This window comes from Heterocephalus glaber, unplaced genomic scaffold (assembly GCF_053883595.1).
Source record: "Heterocephalus glaber isolate CG9 unplaced genomic scaffold, H.glaber_assembly_v1.0 deba00001452, whole genome shotgun sequence".
Lineage (NCBI taxonomy): Eukaryota > Metazoa > Chordata > Mammalia > Rodentia > Bathyergidae > Heterocephalus > Heterocephalus glaber.
Window position 1 is genome coordinate 15,526,494 of NW_028258302.1, and position 17,044 is coordinate 15,543,537.

The 17,044-nt window shown below is 44.2% G+C and overlaps 1 protein-coding gene across 14 annotated transcripts in view; it reads right to left on the bottom strand.

The window, feature by feature from the left end:
- Positions 1-16,821, bottom strand: part of Pigv (phosphatidylinositol glycan anchor biosynthesis class V) — a 48,152-nt gene extending 31,331 nt beyond the window's left edge. For 2 of the 14 annotated variants that reach the window (XM_021263124.2, XM_004850674.4), the window contains exons 1-4: positions 16,043-16,820; positions 15,099-15,175; positions 12,186-12,245; positions 6,780-7,901 (exon numbers count right to left, since the gene is read on the bottom strand). In XM_021263124.2, the coding sequence (XP_021118783.1) occupies positions 6,780-7,901; positions 12,186-12,245; positions 15,099-15,175; positions 16,043-16,064 (1,281 nt within the window). In that variant the 5' untranslated portion in view covers positions 16,065-16,820. Of the gene's footprint in view, positions 1-396; positions 4,373-5,619; positions 5,754-6,779; positions 7,902-12,185; positions 12,246-12,577; positions 12,714-15,098 lie in introns of those variants that run through there. The other 12 variants (XM_004850670.4, XM_004850669.4, XM_087215491.1 and 9 more) reach the window with 12 other exon arrangements.
- Positions 16,822-17,044: the final 223 nt, after the last annotated feature.

Consider the following 17,044-nt stretch of genomic DNA (forward strand, 5'->3'; position numbering starts at 1 on the left):
TATCATCCTCATGTTTCAGACAAGAAAGCAGGTTTAGAGATGTTAAGTCACTTGCCCAAAGTCTTTCTTTTTGGTACCAGAAATCAAACTCAAGACCTTGCACTCACAAGGCAGGCCCAGTGCCACTGAACTAAATCCCTGGCCCTGCCCAAAGTCTTTCCTTGTTTTTTGAGACATGGTCTCTCTATGCAGTTCAGGCTGGTCTTGAACTCACTATGTAGCCCTGGCCTCAAACTTGCAGTGATCCTCCTGCCTCAGCCTCCCCCGTGCTGAGACTATAGGCATGCACCAGCAAGCCCTGCAACTTGATTACCTGTAATACCTCATATGATGTAAATCCCATGTAAACAGTTGTTATACTAAATACTGTTTAGGGAATAATGACAACAAAAGGAGTACAATTGTTTTTCAAATATATTTTTTCAAATATTTTTGACTCAGTGGAATTCACAGATGTGGAACTCATAAATTGGAAGGCCACATAGGTCATTTACATGTCACAGATGAGTAAAGTAAGGCTCGGTATCTGGCTCAAGTTTACGTATCTAGTACACAGTGGAGCTGGACTTGGGGCTGATTTCAATGCCTAGATCTCAATAAAAATACTTCAATTACACTCAAACTAAACTCTCCTTTCCTATTCCACTTCCTGCCTTCTACACTCATTCTGTACTCTTAACTTTCAAATCCTAACCATCCTTCAAAGGTCAGCTCAACTACTATTTCTCCACTAAATCTTTTAAGGTATTCCAAATGGGAAGGAATCTATTTTGTATGAATTTATAGAGTACTTGTTCTCTTCCTTTCCTAAGTATACAATTAAAATTTTAATTCATCCTCATCATAAAAAGTTTAAGGCAGGCTGCAGTGATACACACCTGTAATCCAAGCACTTGACAGGCTGAGGCAGGAGGATCACAGATATCAGCCCAGTCTGGACAACTTAATGACTGAGACTATCTCAAAATAAGCCAGGCATGGTGGTACATGCCCATAATCCTAGACTTGGGAGGCTGAGCCAGGAGGATTACTGTGAGTTCAAGGCTACCCAAGCCTACAGAGTTTAAAACCAGCCTGAACTATGTAGTGAGACCCTGTCTCAAAAAAACCAATAAATGAATGTATGAATGAATAGAAAAACAGACTGGGGATTGGAATTATAGCTCAGTGTAAAGGCACCACACACACAGTTCAAATTGCTGGATGTGGTGGCACACATGTGTAATCCCAGCTGTTCAAGAGGCAAGAAGGTCACAAATTTGAGGCTTGCCTGGACAACTTCAAAAAAGGGCTGGAGATTTAGCTCAGTGGCGCCACACTTGCCTCCCAAGCGCAAGGTCCTGAGTTCGATCCCCAGTACTGGGGGGGGGGGGGGCTGGAGGTATAATCCTGTGATAGAGCACTTGCCTAACATGTGCAAAGTTTTGGGTTCAACAACTAGGACAAAAAAAAAAAAAAAAAGCAAGCAAGAAAGAAAAGAAAATATTCAATTCCAATTTTTTAATCCTGTATATATTTTTTGGTGAAGGTGAGTCAGTCTGTTAAAAAAAAAAGGAATAACTTCCCCCACCCCAGGGGTACTGGTAAAGACATGTCAAACACTCCCTCTCCGCCCATCTTCATTAAAGAACAAAAAAGCATCTACTAGTAGGTACACAAAGCCCAAGCTGGTCTGGTTTTTGTTTTAGCAGGGTCTCAGAAGGAAATGACTTTTCTCTGAAATCGTAGACACCCAACCTAGCTGTGGTATTGTTAGACCTCAGGGTAAACAGGAAGCTTCCTGTCTTGGGCTTTTCATGTTCCTCTTCCAGACTATTAAAGACTGTTAATAGGATGGTAAAAGGACAGCTGCTGGCCATAAAATCAGCCCATTCCTTAGATCCTCACAGAGTAGCAACTAGACCTCTTTCCAAGGTTAGAGAGAACCCTGTCCTTCTCCAGGTCATTCCAAGTGTGTCTACCTACCTAGAGTCTTCAGGAATATGGTTTCTGGGAGTGATGAGATCCAGTGTGACAGTTACACTGAGACTTCTGGAGTTGGAGTCACATCTTCTAGGAAAGGAACAATCAATCTTGACTATCCCCTAAAAGCAGGCAAAGAGAAGCCAAGAGCAAAGGACCCAGTGCTGTGAGATGGGCAATAAAGGATTGAAACAGGACCCCAACTCCTCCTGCACACAGGGTGAAAGTCCCTGGATTTGCAGCTGTTGGTGAGGAGAGTGAGTTTTTGCCAGCTGGAAAGACATTAGGACAGGGGTGATCATCTTTTGCCAAGGAGGGCACTTGGTGTCTTGGCAGAAGGCAGAGGACTGCCCTGATTTGTGTGTACATTTTCAGAAGCATTTGACTCCAGACCAAATGCTCGGCTGTGTTAGTGCTATGCCGATGAGTGGGAATGCTTATTGGCCAGGCTGGCCAGAGGCTCCCACAGAGGGTGTTGGGCCTCATCCAGGAGCTTCCCTTCAGCTGGCAAGTTTAACCTTCTGTCACGGTCAGAGGGAGTATGTCCAAATTCCAACTCTCAGGGCTCTCCAGAAGCTGCTGATTACCCATCTGTTTTGAAGAGTTTTTGCTTATTGGAATTTTTGGCTCAAATAGGGAATAAGAGGGATGATGAAACAGAGCCAAACTCATACCTGGCTCAAGGAATGGGCAAAAACTGCTCCGCAGGGTCAGTGATCTTACTACCGTTAGTGATAGGCACGTAACTAAAAGCAGGGGAGATGCCATCTCAATCTTGGGACTTGCCTACAATTTAGTCTTTCAGGCTGCTGTGTTTGCTCCTCCGACCCAAGTCTACCAAGTAAGCAAGCACAGGCATTTGAGAATGGCAGGAAAACCAATTGCTGCCGGTTACTTTATGCAGGACAAGACTTATTTGCCAGGTGTCACTGTTTTCCCTTGTTCAAAGAAAAGATCACCGCAGTTAGTTCTCAGAGTTGCACCCAAGGGTGGAGTACTTTCTTCTAGACTGAAAGCAGGAGAAACGGAGATACTTTCTTGTAAAGTTACATTTGAGCATCTACATAAGTGGTTAGACTGGGGCAATTCTGTTGTTTAAGGCACCCCTCAAGATCTTAGAGCTGAAAAGGACCTACAATGACAGCATAGCATCTACCCTCATTTCAGAGGCTGTAACAGAGGTTCTGAAACTTGCCCAAGGTCACAGAGCTGGGGTTGTATTAAGACAACTAGAATCTAGGGCTCCTGCCAGTTTTTGGCACTAGGAATCAAACTCAGGACCTTGTGCCTCCCTGACAAGCACAAGGTCCTGAATTCAATTCCAAGTATCAAAAAGAAAAAAAAAAGACAGGATCTTGCTAAATTGCCCAGGTTGGGCTCAAATTTGTGATCCTCTTGCCTCAGCCTCCCAGAAAGCTAGGATTACAGGCATGTGCCACCATGCCCAGCTTCCTGACACATTTTTACCCTGACATTTTTTCCAAGTGATTTTATTTATGTATTTATTATTTGATGTTGGGGAATCAAACCCAGGGTCTCATGTACTCTACAAAAGAGCTATAGCCCAAACCCCTATTATTTGTAAAATATAATTCATTGCATATATGACTAAAAATTATTTAATTAGAGTATCTTTGTAAGATTTTTTTCATATCATACAAGAAAAAAATCTTCAGAAATATCCCATTTAGAGAAGATAGTCCCACTTTCCTAATGGCACCACATTGTCTAAGCCTGCACTATCTTGTGTGGACCAGTCCGTTTGCTAGAGCCTTTGATCAAGCATACATTTAAATAACTTACATTAAAATGTATATGTGAGTTAGGAGCAGATTTATGCAGACTAACTAGACAGATCCAGGGGTAGTTTAGACAGACTTGGAATAAAATTATCTTCACTTATAGTGAAGATAGTTATTATTCTAAAACTTGTCCCAGAAGGGTCTCTCTAGTGCCTCATGCTTCTCCCATTCCTAACCACCATCCAAAGATCAGGGTGATTTGAAAAAGTTCCAATGGACAGAGAACTGATCCCAGGGCAGCACAGGAAGCCCCAGTGTGTCTTTTAACTTTCAGACCCTAGGTTAAGTCAGCTTCCAGGTTTCAGCCTGTCCCTCGAGACTTCAGGTCACGTCCAAGGCAGGAAGTTGCAATGTAGGAGTAGTCCCAGGAGCCAGTAAGTCAGGAAGTAGCCTAGAATGTATCGTGTGACTGGAGAACAGGTTTTCCAGTTGTACAAAAGTCCCATGACAGAATTTCTGAGAACCTTTTGTCCAGATGGGGAGTCTTCCACAAGAGGCATCCAAGGCACTACCTCTGGGGATCTCAACAGTGGCTCTTGATCCTGAAGTAAATAAGCTGGAAACCAGTACATGACAGGAGTGGAGGAGCCCAAAAGCCTGGTGAGAACCTAGAAATCATGAGAGGAAAAACCCACACATTTATGGGAAGTTCTCTGATGCAAGATGGATCAGCTTGGGGGTTCTCTGCTTCTGGATGAACTACAGCCCAATGACTAGAATTACATTGCACTGGAAAAGCAATTCAACAAAGCTGAGGATGTGTGTTATAAATATGCATGCGATACCTGCCAGTCAACCATGTTATAAACAAACATAACATCAGACTATTTACAATAATGGGACAATCAATGCTAAAAACTCTATGGGGTCTAATTTTAACCCATGACCTGGACTCTAAACTCTGGGCTGTGACTTGTGGCTTGGAAACCTAAGAAGGCTTCCTTATCCCACAAATGGGATAGCAGAGGGAAAGGGGCCGGAGAGTCTGTGGTTCAACTTTCCTCCTCTGCCAGGATTTCAGAGCCAAGTCTTCAAATGGCCTCCCCCACCTACTCTGGAAACCCTGAGCTTGGCTGGCACTTACTCTATCAGCCAATCCAGACACAAACACATAATGCCACTTTCTATTTTCCCTGTATCTCTGATCCACACAACTCAAAGAATCTCACAAATAGCCAATATGTGTCTCCAAGAGGTAGACACTGCTAAGGGAGAGGTCAACCTGGAGACAATACTTCCCAGGGGATGTTGAAACCAGGGCCACAGCCAAGAACAAAAGTCAGACTTAAGATCAACCCCCTCCTAATCCTTCTGTATTGTCACCACCAACCCGTAACAGACAAGATATCTCCTTTGAAAACAGCACCTGCCTGAGCTCAGATTTATTTCCAGAAGCTAACATAGGTATACTTGCACATTAGGGGAAGGTCCCCAAGATATCCTCTATGTTTATTCCTATAGCACAACTGAATCAGGTCCTTTCACAATCCTGATGTCTCTGCACATGTCCCCCTCCCCGCCAAATCTGCCTAGGGTGTTTCTCCTTTGCTTTTTATGGAAAATTCCTTCTTATTCTTCAGGATGCAACTTCAACATGATGATGGCTTCCTCAACTCCTTCAGTGAGTTAGCTACTTTTTCTTTTCCTCAATACCTCAACTGAGGTTTTAAAAAAATACTTTGTAAGTTTAATGGACAGATAAAGAGTAAGCATATCTGCCCTTGTTCCCCACCTTAAGAAGAAAGCATTGTATCTTCTCCATTTATATAAGGCATTCTCGCTGGAAGTATGGAGTACATGTCTTTAATCTGTTGAGAAGTTTCTGTTCTACTTCTAGTCTCCTGATAGCTTTTACCATGAACAGCTGTAGAATTTGGTCCAATACTTTTTCTCCAACTAGTGACAGGATCATATGGCTTTTTCCTTTCTTCTGTTGAAATGATGACTTTTGGGGGTGGATCTTCCAATGCTGAACCAACACTGCCATGCCTGTAACAAAACCACTTTCTACATCCTGCCAGATCTGACTTCCAATAGTTTGTTTTGTTAAACAAATTTCTATCTATGTTCATACTTTTTTCTTCTATTATCTTTATCCAGTTTTAGGATTAGCACAATGTTGAACTCCTAAAATGAGGGGAGAAGTGTTCCTTTTTTCTGCTTTAATTGTTTATATAATTTATCAGTTAAAATGTTTATGAGCCTGCTGTTGTCATATAGGTAGGTTTTCAAGCTAAGAATATACTTTCTTTAATAGGTGCTATTCAAATTTTATATTTCCTCCAGAGTCAGTTTCATTAATTTGTCTTCCAAGGTACTTCTTAGAAGTTGTCAAATTTATTTCAAAACAGATTTTTGTAATATGCTTTCTATATCCTTTTAAATTCTGTAAAATCTGTGGTAATGTCTCCTAGATCTTGATATTGTAATTTAAAAATGTATAACTGATATTGTGTAACAGGAAGAAAAGGTCTAAAAGAGCAGGGGAATTGGGAGGGGTAGGGAAAGGGAAAAAAGAGAAAGGAAAAAATCTGAGAAAAGGAAAAAAAATGGAAACAAGGTCTTTGCAAATAGGGAAGGGTGGAGGGGGTGAAGGGAGGGCAAGGGAAGGGGAAAAAAAATAAGAACCAAGAGACTCATGTAATGGTACAAGATCCCAATGATGAATATAACTGTATTATATACCGAAAATGTACCAGTAAACTTAATGGGGGGAAAAAATACTCTGTATTTCAAAACAGCAAGCCCTATTCCATTCCACTATACTATAATTGTATCTGTTCAATGTCTGTCTCCCTATTTATGCCACAAAACTCACTCAGGCAGAAATTTTATTTTACTTGTGTTCCATCCTGAGGTCTGACTCAGGGTCTGGGCACAAAGAAAATCCCCAACTGGTTGTTGAACAAATAAATTAGGTACTAGTCACTCAAATGCAAAAGGTTAATCTGTCTTCTGTGTGCTGGGTGTTTTGCCTATATTCACAGCCTTACCCCAAGCAGGAATTTACCTCACCTGAATATGCATGCACAGACCTCCAAACAGCAGCAGAGATACAGCGTGAACCAGGTAAACAAACACCTGTGGACTGAGGAAGCCGAGACTGGACTTCTCTAGAGTCTTACTGTTCTTGTTCCTTCGCAGTCCAAGTGTAAGGCAGAGCCAAGGGTGTGTGGTCACATAGGTCCAAGTTGCCCAGGAAACCAATATAGCCACTGGTGCAGCCAGCAGAAAATTGGGCACCTGCTTGAACTCATAGTATCTCAGAAAGCCCACATTCCAGTAAACATCCTGGATATAGCTGTATATTAGAGGAAGATCCCAGGAGCACCACGGTGGTTCATTCCCCTCTGCAATCCGATAGCCCTTGTCCATAGCTAACTGCACCAAGGGCTCACGAATGGAGCGGGCTGAGCCTGACAGACAGAACTGGGTATATGCATAATACTGAAAGAGGGCAAAGGGAAGGCTGAGTGTGAGGAATGACAGGCACACAGAGGCCACCAGCTTAAAGAACTGTCTGAGGGGGTTTGACACCACAAGAGAAGAGAAAAAGCCTCGGCACTGAGAATGCAGGAGGAAGCCAACACTGACCAGTCCATTGGAGCGCACTCCAGTGGCAAGAGCAAAGAGCAGCCCACTAATCCAGCCTCGGCCTCTCTCTAGTTGCCCCATAGAGCTAAATGTAAGGAAAGCAAACAAAGCTTCTGAGTAACCAGCTGCTAGGAAAACATTCGCAGGGCTGAGGCAGAAGAGCAGAGCTGCATAAAAGGCCTGGCGGGGACAGTGCAAAACTAGACAGCCCAGGTCATGAAGCGCTACTGCGGCCAGTATGGAGAACAAGGAGTTGAGTGATGCTACTGAAATAAGCAGGCAACTCCGTTGATTCAGTAACCCCCGCAAGGGTCTCAACAGTTCAGTCCCTACCAGTAGGGCCAAGGGGAAGCCAGGAAAGAAGGCAAAGTTGTGCTCATAGAGGTAGCCATGCTCAGCAATGAACAGGAAGTGTTCAGCATCCCAGCGAGAGAGGCCACCCAGAAGACCTTCTACAAGCTGGTCCACACAGCCCGAGGGAGCCAGGCGGGGCGGAGAAAAGGCTTCTGCATGATGATCTGGGATGATGGCATTGAAGAAGGCCTGTGGAGTGAACGAGAACCAGGATTTTAGTTGAATAACTGAAAGAAAAGAATTATCACTTAATAAGATGAGGAAGACCAGGGCTGGGAATGCAGCTCAGTGGTAGAAAGTTTGCCTTACATGCATGGAGCCCTGGGTTTGATCCCCAGCACTGTAAATACACATAAAATGAGGAAGAGCCCAGCAATTGGGAGGCTGAAGCAGAAGGATCGCTGCAAGTTTGAGGCTAGCCTGGGCTCCATAGTGAGTTCAAGACCAGCCTGAACTATACAGTGAGACCCTGTCTCAAAAAAAAAAAAAAAAAAAAAAAAAAAAGGGGAAAAAAAAGTCAAACAAGTGTGAGATGTTCAAGTCTGTGAATAGAAACTGGGGTTGAAGATACAAATTAGAGAAGGAAGTATATGGATGGACAGATGGTGTTTACAGGTGTAAAACTTCTTACTGCCTTCACTGCAGAAAGAACAGATCTAAGAGTGAAGGCATGGACATGTCAAGTTAAGAGGTTTGAAAGGAGGTGAGGGTCTAGCATGAAAATAAAGAAGGAACAGTGAGGTGGGGGAAACCCAGGAGAGCATGCTATCTTAGAACCAAGGGAAGAACAGGAGGGAGCAACTCTTTTTTTCTTTTGAGACAGGGTCTCACTATATAGTTCAAGCTGGCCTTGAACTCACTATGTAGTCCGGGCTAGCCTTGAACTCATGGTGATCCTCCTGCCTCCTGAGTGCTGGGATTAGAGGCATGTGCCACCATATCCAGCAAGGGAACAACTTTTTTTTTTTTGGTACTAGGGATCAAACTTGGGTCCTTGCGCTTGTGCAGCAGGTGGCGAAACAACTGAGCTAAATCCCTGGCCTGGGAACAACTCTTTTAAATGCTGCTGATAGTGCTTGCTTTGGCAGCATATATATTAAATGTTGCTGATAGGTTGAGTAAAATGGGGATTGAACTCAGTATTGTGAAATTCCCTGGTAAGTTTGACTAGAGCTATTTCAAGGGAGTGGAGAGAAAGAAGCTTCTCTAAATAGGTTCAGTAGAGAATGGGTGAAAGAAAACAGACTTTACCTGGTAACAAAAAAACCTGACTTTAAGAGTTTTGCTGTAAAAGGGAGCAGAGAAACAAGGCAGCAAGTCTGTGGCAATGTAGGGGTCAAGAGAAAAAAACATGTTTTTTCCCCCAATACCATGGATCAAACTCAGGACCTTGCACTTAAAAGGCAGGCTCAGCACCACTGGGCTACATCCCTGCCCCTAAAAGAGAAAAAATTTTTTAAAGTAGGATCCCACTGCAAATAATCCAGTGAAAAGGAAATCACTGAATATCCAGAATAGAGGGGAAGCTAGCCATAGTATCACATGCCTGTAATCTCAACACTCAGACTTAGGCAGAAGGAGCAGAAGTGAGGCCAGCCTGAACTAAAGAGTGAGACTCTTGTCTCATGAAAAAAAAAAAAAGAAAGAAAAAAAGAGTGAAAATGGTTGGGGAGGGCAGGTAATAAGGGATGGAATCTGTTAAGACAATGGAGGAGCCAGCCTTAGAGACTGTTCATACAACCTTCAGCAGTGAAGGCACACCAGGTACAGATATAGGTAGGGTGATGGATATAGTGGGAGGATATAAAAGGTCTCTTCCAATGCCTTGGATTTTTTTGAGTTTTTATTCAAAATAAGTTATCAATTGAAAGTATTAGGACAGATTTGTTAGAGATTTGAGAAAAGAGAAAAACATGTAAAATAAATTACCTATTGGCCAGGCATGGTGGCACATGCCTGTAATCCCAACACTTGGAAGGCTGAGGCAGAAGGATCACCATAAGTTCTAGGCCAGCCTATGCTACAAAGTGAGTTCAAGGCCAGCCTGAACTACACAGTGAAATACTGAGATTCTATCTCAAAACAAAAAAAAAATTACTTATAACCTTCAATTTCAAAATAGTCTATGCCATAAAAATCACTCAGTTTCAAAAAATACTGATTCCTGGAGTGCTCCCAGAGATTTCATGATTTAAGCACCATGGGGTACAGCCTGGGAACTGGATTTTTCTTTTTAAGTCAAACAGATGATTCTGATGTGCAGAAATTTTTGAAAGAATGGGAGTGGATGGCCGGGAATTTAGCTCAGTGGTTTCACCGCCTGCTGTGCAAGCGCAAGGACCAGAGTTCGATCCCCGGTATCAAAAAACAAAAACCAAACAAAGAAGAATGGAAGTGGATGGGTTAAGAAAACACATCAAGATTGCCATAGCTCCGGGGATTTAGCTCAGTGGTTTCATCGCCTGCTGCGCAAGCACAAGGACCCGAGTTCAATCCCCCGGTACCAAAAAAAAAAAAAAAAAAAAAAAAAGATTGCCAGGTGCTACTAACATCTCGCTTGGATTAACGATCTTGTATAAAACAATGATTTATCAGTACAATTACATGTTTTCTCGGAGTAAATGCAGACATGCAGGAAGAAGAAAATTGGATTTAATCAAAATTGGACTTGTCTTATGAATAAAGCATAGGGAGAAGGGACAAAGATAGTTCAATGTATATGTATAGGAATGATTATGAGAGACCACTGAATCTCATCTGGGTGAAAAAGAGAGGTGAAGCCAAGAGATGTGGGGGTTGGTTAGGGAAACATCGGGAGGTCAATGGATATAAATCCTGAGAGGATAGAAGAATCATTAGAACTAGAGCAATACGAATCAGCTGGAGAGATAGGCGAGTGGGGTCACAGATGGGATGTTTAAAACATTATTTGGCAGGGCTTGGGAATACAAGGTGTTAGAATGAGAGTTGTGAGGACAAGGAAGTGAGAGACCAGGGCACTGGATATATCAACATCATTAATATTGAAACCACAAAGACATCAACAGAACCAGTGCTGGAGAGAGTGACAACGACCCATGAGCCAAACCTTCAAGGAATAACTGTCACTGATAGAGATGACAGCAACTATGAAGGGTAACTGGGGATATTACTACAGCTGATGGTATGTGCTTTAAGGCTAGAAATAGTGCTGGGAGAGGAGATAATGAAATGGCCTTTTGTTTTGGCGACAGGGTAGCCTCAAACTCACAGGGCTCCTCCTGCCTCAGCCTCCCAGTGTTGGGATTATAGGCATGTGCAACCATGCCCGGCTCACTTTTATTGTTAAATGTCATTTTCCCCATTAGATTGTCAACTACTTAAGAGGAAAGTGACAACTGTTTTTTTGCTTGTTTTTGGCAGTACTAGGAACTGAACACAGGGGTGCTCTACCATTGAGCTATAACCCTGGCCCGTTTTATTTTTTATTATGAGACAGGGTCCAAGTTGCCCAGGCAGTACTCAAACTTGCAATCCTCTTGACTCTTCCTCCCTCAGTGCTGGGATTATGCCCTGCTAACAACATTTTGTACTCACCACCTAACAGTTCTTGGAATACAATAGATACTTAATAAAATTTTGGTGGTTGAATGAACTTCTGGAATTGAGGAATTTGCTATTTCCAAAATCTCCTACTGAATCAGAATCCAGCTGTCCTGTTCCTTAGTCTAGAAGCTGACTTGCAGTATTGCTCTTTTGGTTCTGCCAAAAACTCAGCTGATGCTGGTTCAGTCACTGAGTCAGTCTCCCCAGCCTGGCAATAAGAGCATAACCCTATTTTTGGGCCGGGGATTTAGCTCAGTGGTTCCGCAGCCTGCCTTGCAAGCACAAGGACCTGAGTTCTATCCCTGGTACCAAAAAAAAAAAAAAAAGGGGCATAACCCTATTTTTATGGCCCTTTATCTTTTTGATCAGATTTTTTGTCAGGCCATATCAAACACTGAAAACAAATGGGACAGGAGTGACAGTCACAGCTAATAGCCCTAGCCTGCAAGTTGAAATCACTTTAATTAAACTTGAAACCCAGCAGAACCTAGAAGAAAAGGAAGGAGCTTTCCACCACAGAACCAGCCAGGTGCCTCAGAGAGAATGGTACTGGTGATATAAAAGCATACATAATTATGTTAATATAACATCTCTAGGGTGTGGGCATACAGTCAACAACATTCACTCATTTATGAGCATATGCTGAGGACCTACTAAGCACTGGGCACTGTGCTAGGCATCAAATAATTCATATATGTGTGTGTGTGAAATTTGATTAAAATATGTATCGGGGCAGTCTTTGGGGAAAAGAAGTTGCAAAAGGGCAGATGCACTGAGAACTGTCTGTAGGTGAGGCAATAAGGGGGAGACACTTGGGCAAAGAGAAATCATTACTGATAAATATACATAGGTGGTCTCAGGACTTGGAGTGTCACCTTTTTCCCTCACCTGACACAATGCTCCGTCTCCTGGTGAGGACACCAAGGAAATACTTAAAAGCACCACTGTCTGTTGGAAAGACCATAAAATCATTAAAGTCTGTTTGAAAGATGATTACCTTGTAAGGTAAGAAACCTGGGGTCTAGCTTTGGCCCTTCTCTAGTTTGCTGTACAGCTTAAGTGGTCTGACTTTTCTGGGCCCTTGCTTCTTCATGTGTAAAACAGGGTTAATACTGTTTCTAAGATTCCTGTCCACTTTTTGACTATAAAGTCTGTATCTTTATAATTCCAACCACATGGAGGGACACACCTGGGAGGTAGAAAGGAGACAGGAACTAATCTTTGTGCCTGGGGCAGTCATGTAGCAACAGCATGTTCAAGACAAAGGATCTGAGACTGACCTGTAGCATCAGAGTCAGGACACGGCATCTTATCGCAAACCTCAGCACCTCTTTCCGGTATGGGTCCAGGGGCCACATCCTCTCACCTACCAGGAATTCAGGTGTCCTGGTACCAGGACTGATCTTCCTTGTACCTCTAAACTCCAAAACCCAAGGAAGAATATATCACATATAGGCTAAAACCAAAGGATTGAAAATGTCCTTCACCGGAAGCACCTCCCTCCTTCAGCATTACCATGTCAAGCTTAACCAGGATTTAATCTCTAGTACTACAAGATAAATTCCTAAAAGGCACAGGGAAGTGAGGGCACAACACATTGTTTAGAGAGAATAAGAGAATTCCCAAAACAGCTGAAACCTAAAGGTTTGATAAGTATTGGCCTATCAACTTCCCAGAGGAGGGAAAAGCATCTTGAAGGCAGTTGGGACCATTGAGTGGCACTTTGAAGCACTGTATTCATGTTAGACAAGTTCCATACTGAGAAGCCTTAAGCTAGAAAACTAAGCTCACAGAAAACCTTTAAAATCCTGTTGTGTATTCTTATGCAGGAACTAAAAACCTGGGTTCAAATTCTGACTCTGTCACTTACAAATTCTTATTTGGTCTCTCTGAGCCTCAGTTCTATATGTATAAAATGAGATCAGAATATCTTTTTTTCCTATCTCACAAAATTATTATGATGGTGAAATGGCCTAATGTGTGAAGTATTACACAAATCTATGTTGTGGTTGCTATTATTTGGTGTGTGCCCTTTTCCTCTTGCCCAGAATAATACACTAAGCTCCCAAACTAGTCCCAAAAGAGGGGCCCAAACCATACCGGAAGATCCTACTGACTACACATGCCAGCTGAGCTCTCTGATGCGTGTTCAGCTGGTCTGTAAAACTAAGTGGAGAAGGAAAAGAAAACCACCACTCAGAAGGACTTCAGCCAGTTCCCACTGCTAAAACAAACTTAGGGTGAAGACAGAACCTACTACTAGGGATGAAGAAAACCTTATTTTCCATTCCTTTTTTCGAGTAGCAGCAACATATAAACAACTGAAAGCCACTCTGAGGCAAGGAACGCACTTCAAGGCACTTTTTACAATTCTTGGGGCTAATAGTGGCAGTGGTTCCTGCAGAACTTTCAAATACCACCCTGGGAAATTAGAAAGGAAGGGAAGAGCATCAGAAGTAGCTCATTGATTTGAGGTGAAGAATTATGCCTAAAAGAAAAAATATTAAGCTGGGCATGGTGGCACACACATCTAATCCCAGCACCTGGGAGGCTGAGGTAGGAGGACCGCTGGAAGTTCATGGCCAGTCTGGACTACATAGTGAGACTATGTCTCAAAAAAAAAGGACAAAGGTAGAAGCCTTTTTTTTTTTGATACCAGGAATCAAACTCAGGACCTTGTGCTTGTGAGGCAGGTGCAGTGCCACTGAGCTAAATCCCTGGCCCACTTCTTTCTGTTTTTATCTGGCCAATACCTATCAAACTTTTAGGTTTCAGCTGTTTCAGCTTATTCTCTCTAAACAATGTGCTATGCCCTCACTGCCCTGTGCCTTTTAGAAATTTATCTTGTAGTACCAGAGATTAAATCCAGGGCCTTGCACTTAACTACACCCCTAGCCTTTTTTATCTATTTTTTATTTTGAGACAGGGTCTTGCTAAGTCACCCAGGATGGGCTCAAACTTTTGATCTTCCTGTATCAGTCTGCCAGAGTGCTGGGATCCCAAGTAGGAGCCATCACTCCTGGCTTGCTGTCACTTCTGCAGGTTATGAGGCAGGGGCTTCTTATCAATAACTGTATTCCCAGGGATTAACAAACACAGGATTGTGTGTGTGTGTGTGTGTGTGTGTGCGCGCGCGTGTGCTTGGGGACTGAAGCACTCTACCTCCAAGCTACATCCCAGCCCTTTCTAAAAATTTATTTTGAGACAGGTTCTTGATAAGTTGCTCAGGCTGGGCTTGAACTTGCAATCCTCCTGCCTCAGCCTCCCCAGCAGGCAGGATTACAGGGGTGTGCCATTATGCCCAGCCTCAAACAAGCACCTTAAGCAGAAATAGTAGAGACAAGACACAGCACCACCAGTTCTCTGACTAGATGTAAAATCACTGCTCAAGTATTCCTCCCATCATATCTCATGTAAAAAGCAAAATGACAAAGTAAAAGTAGCTGCAGAAAAATAAAGTTCTCCAGAAAGGGATCAAGGTTGGCCAGTAGCAACTGTACTCTCTACTTGGCACAAGGGGGCGCCTGCTGCTTACTCCATCACCACGAGGTCAGGAGGAAGGGAGGGGCCCTAACGCCACACAGGTTTCACTCACGAAAATTCAGTTTAAAGTCAAAACTCCAGAGGGCAGTGTTATTTTCTGATTCTACTCATTATCTCCAATATCTTGCAGAATCGAGAGAAATCAGAAACAGGCACACCCGACCTGACTCTATTCTGGGTTGAATTCACTATTTTCCCTTCCTTGGCTTCTACTCACATGCAGAAGAGAAGTTGGGAACAGAAAAGTGCTTAACCCACCTCTGCCTCGTGACCAGACTTGCATTCTTCCTTTCCAGGGTCAAACTCTGGCCTCAGCGACCACAGACTTGTATCCACTTAGTTTAAGGTAAACCAAGTAAAAGCAAAAGAAAGCCAGTCAATTCTCCCTTTCAGCTATTTTCCAGCCTCACTTCCCATCAAGCCCCTTGCCAAATCAGACTCTCTTAATGGCAAGGCATTTACAGATCAAGTAGTTTCACTTTTATTTTCCCATGAGATAAATAGGATCCAAAGATCTCATTAGAGACTGTCAGGACTGTATAATTACCATCGCCATTTTATGGACGTGTAAACTGAGGCTCACTGGGGCCAAGTGACACACCCACGACTACTTGACCCTCATCTCTGCCTGTGAAACATCACCCACAACCAAAGGGTACGTGCTCTTTCCCAGACAGGATTGTAAGCCAAGTCCAAGGCCTAGCCCAGTACTTCCTCCAGTGATACAGCATGTATTTGCTGTATGCTTACAGTACGCCCTGAGAATTTGGAAAAGACTATGAACTAGACCCTCTGAGTAAGACTAACATCTTCAGAGGGGCGGCGTCGCTCAGCGTTCTTCAGGGCCTAAGGCCTCGCGGGCCGTCCCGAGCCTGGAGTCGCCTTCGGCCACCCCAGCCGTGTCTGAAGCCCATGCTAGCCTGCTCCTTTCGGACAGTCCCTACCGGGGACACAGCCCCAACCCTCATTTCAAAGGAGCCACGGCCCAAGGGATACTCCCGAGGGAGCCAGTGGAGTTCTGACTAGGAACAGGGCCGGAAGCAGGCGAGGGCGGGAGGCCGTAAAGGAAGAGGCGGCGCCCGGGGACTTTATGGCGGAGAGGTGGGGCTCCACCCTTCTCCGCAGCCTCCGCCTCATTTCTCTAAGCCTCCGTTTGACAGCTTTCTTCCCTCCCAGAGATCCAAGACTCGAAAACCGGTAACCCGGTCTCCTGTGCCTGTCCATCCCGAATGCTCCGGCCGGAACCAAACCGCAGTACCTCCATCCGGATCCGGAGCTGCCCACGCCTGCGTGCTAGCTCCGCCGATAGCGTCTCCGCCCCGCTCCTGCACGGACTCGGGGTTGTCCCACCTCCCTCGGCGGCGGCCATATTGATTCCGGGCGAGCGGGGCGGGGACCACGGTTCAGCATATTTCTGCGGAGCATCTTTCCGCCTTGGTGTCACCTGAGAAATTCTTTCTCGCACTTCGACTTCCTTCCAGCCCCCTTCCTCGGCTTCAGTAATACGCCGGAGCTGCAGTCTCAGAGTCAGTGCTCTCGCCCCAGTTCCATCTTGCCCCGTTCACTGAGTTCCCAATGTGGGCTGAGGCTCTTGTGGTTGAAAGGTGCCCCGCTGCCTCTTCACAGAAGCCAGAGCCTCGCTTTCCCTTCTGTCAGGCAACAACAGCTCAGCACAGTGCCTGGTACACAGTAGGTTTTCAATGAATAGTCAGAAGCCTTTTTGGGGTTTGTGTGGCCAGCAGTGGCACCCTGCGTCCTGGGTGTGAAGAAAGTGGGGGATCCCCTTGACTTTCCCCTCCTTGCTACCAGGAACCTCTATCTTGCTTCAGTACTCCACCCTACCTCAGGTGGCTTGTGAGGATGGTGAAGGAAACCTTAGAGACACCTCTAGGACTCCTCCCTTCACTCAAGCAGTTTCATGGGAAATAGGACCAGATAAAAGGAAGCTAACTCAACAAAATCGTCTGTTAGGAAGGAGCGGCCAGTTGGTGCCCCTGTAACGGAAACTGTTAGAACAACTTTGCACCCTCCTTAAAAGAAACAGATAATAAATCCTTCTCCGTTGGTGGATTTCTCGTTTCTTAGGATTCCAAAGCCTTCTGTGGTTTCAGTTATCTGCCTTCCAAAACGAAGCTAGGGTCTGAGTTAGACTCTGGCCACAGCCCTGCCCGAGGGAGGGGTTTATCTTCTCTAACTGCCACTAA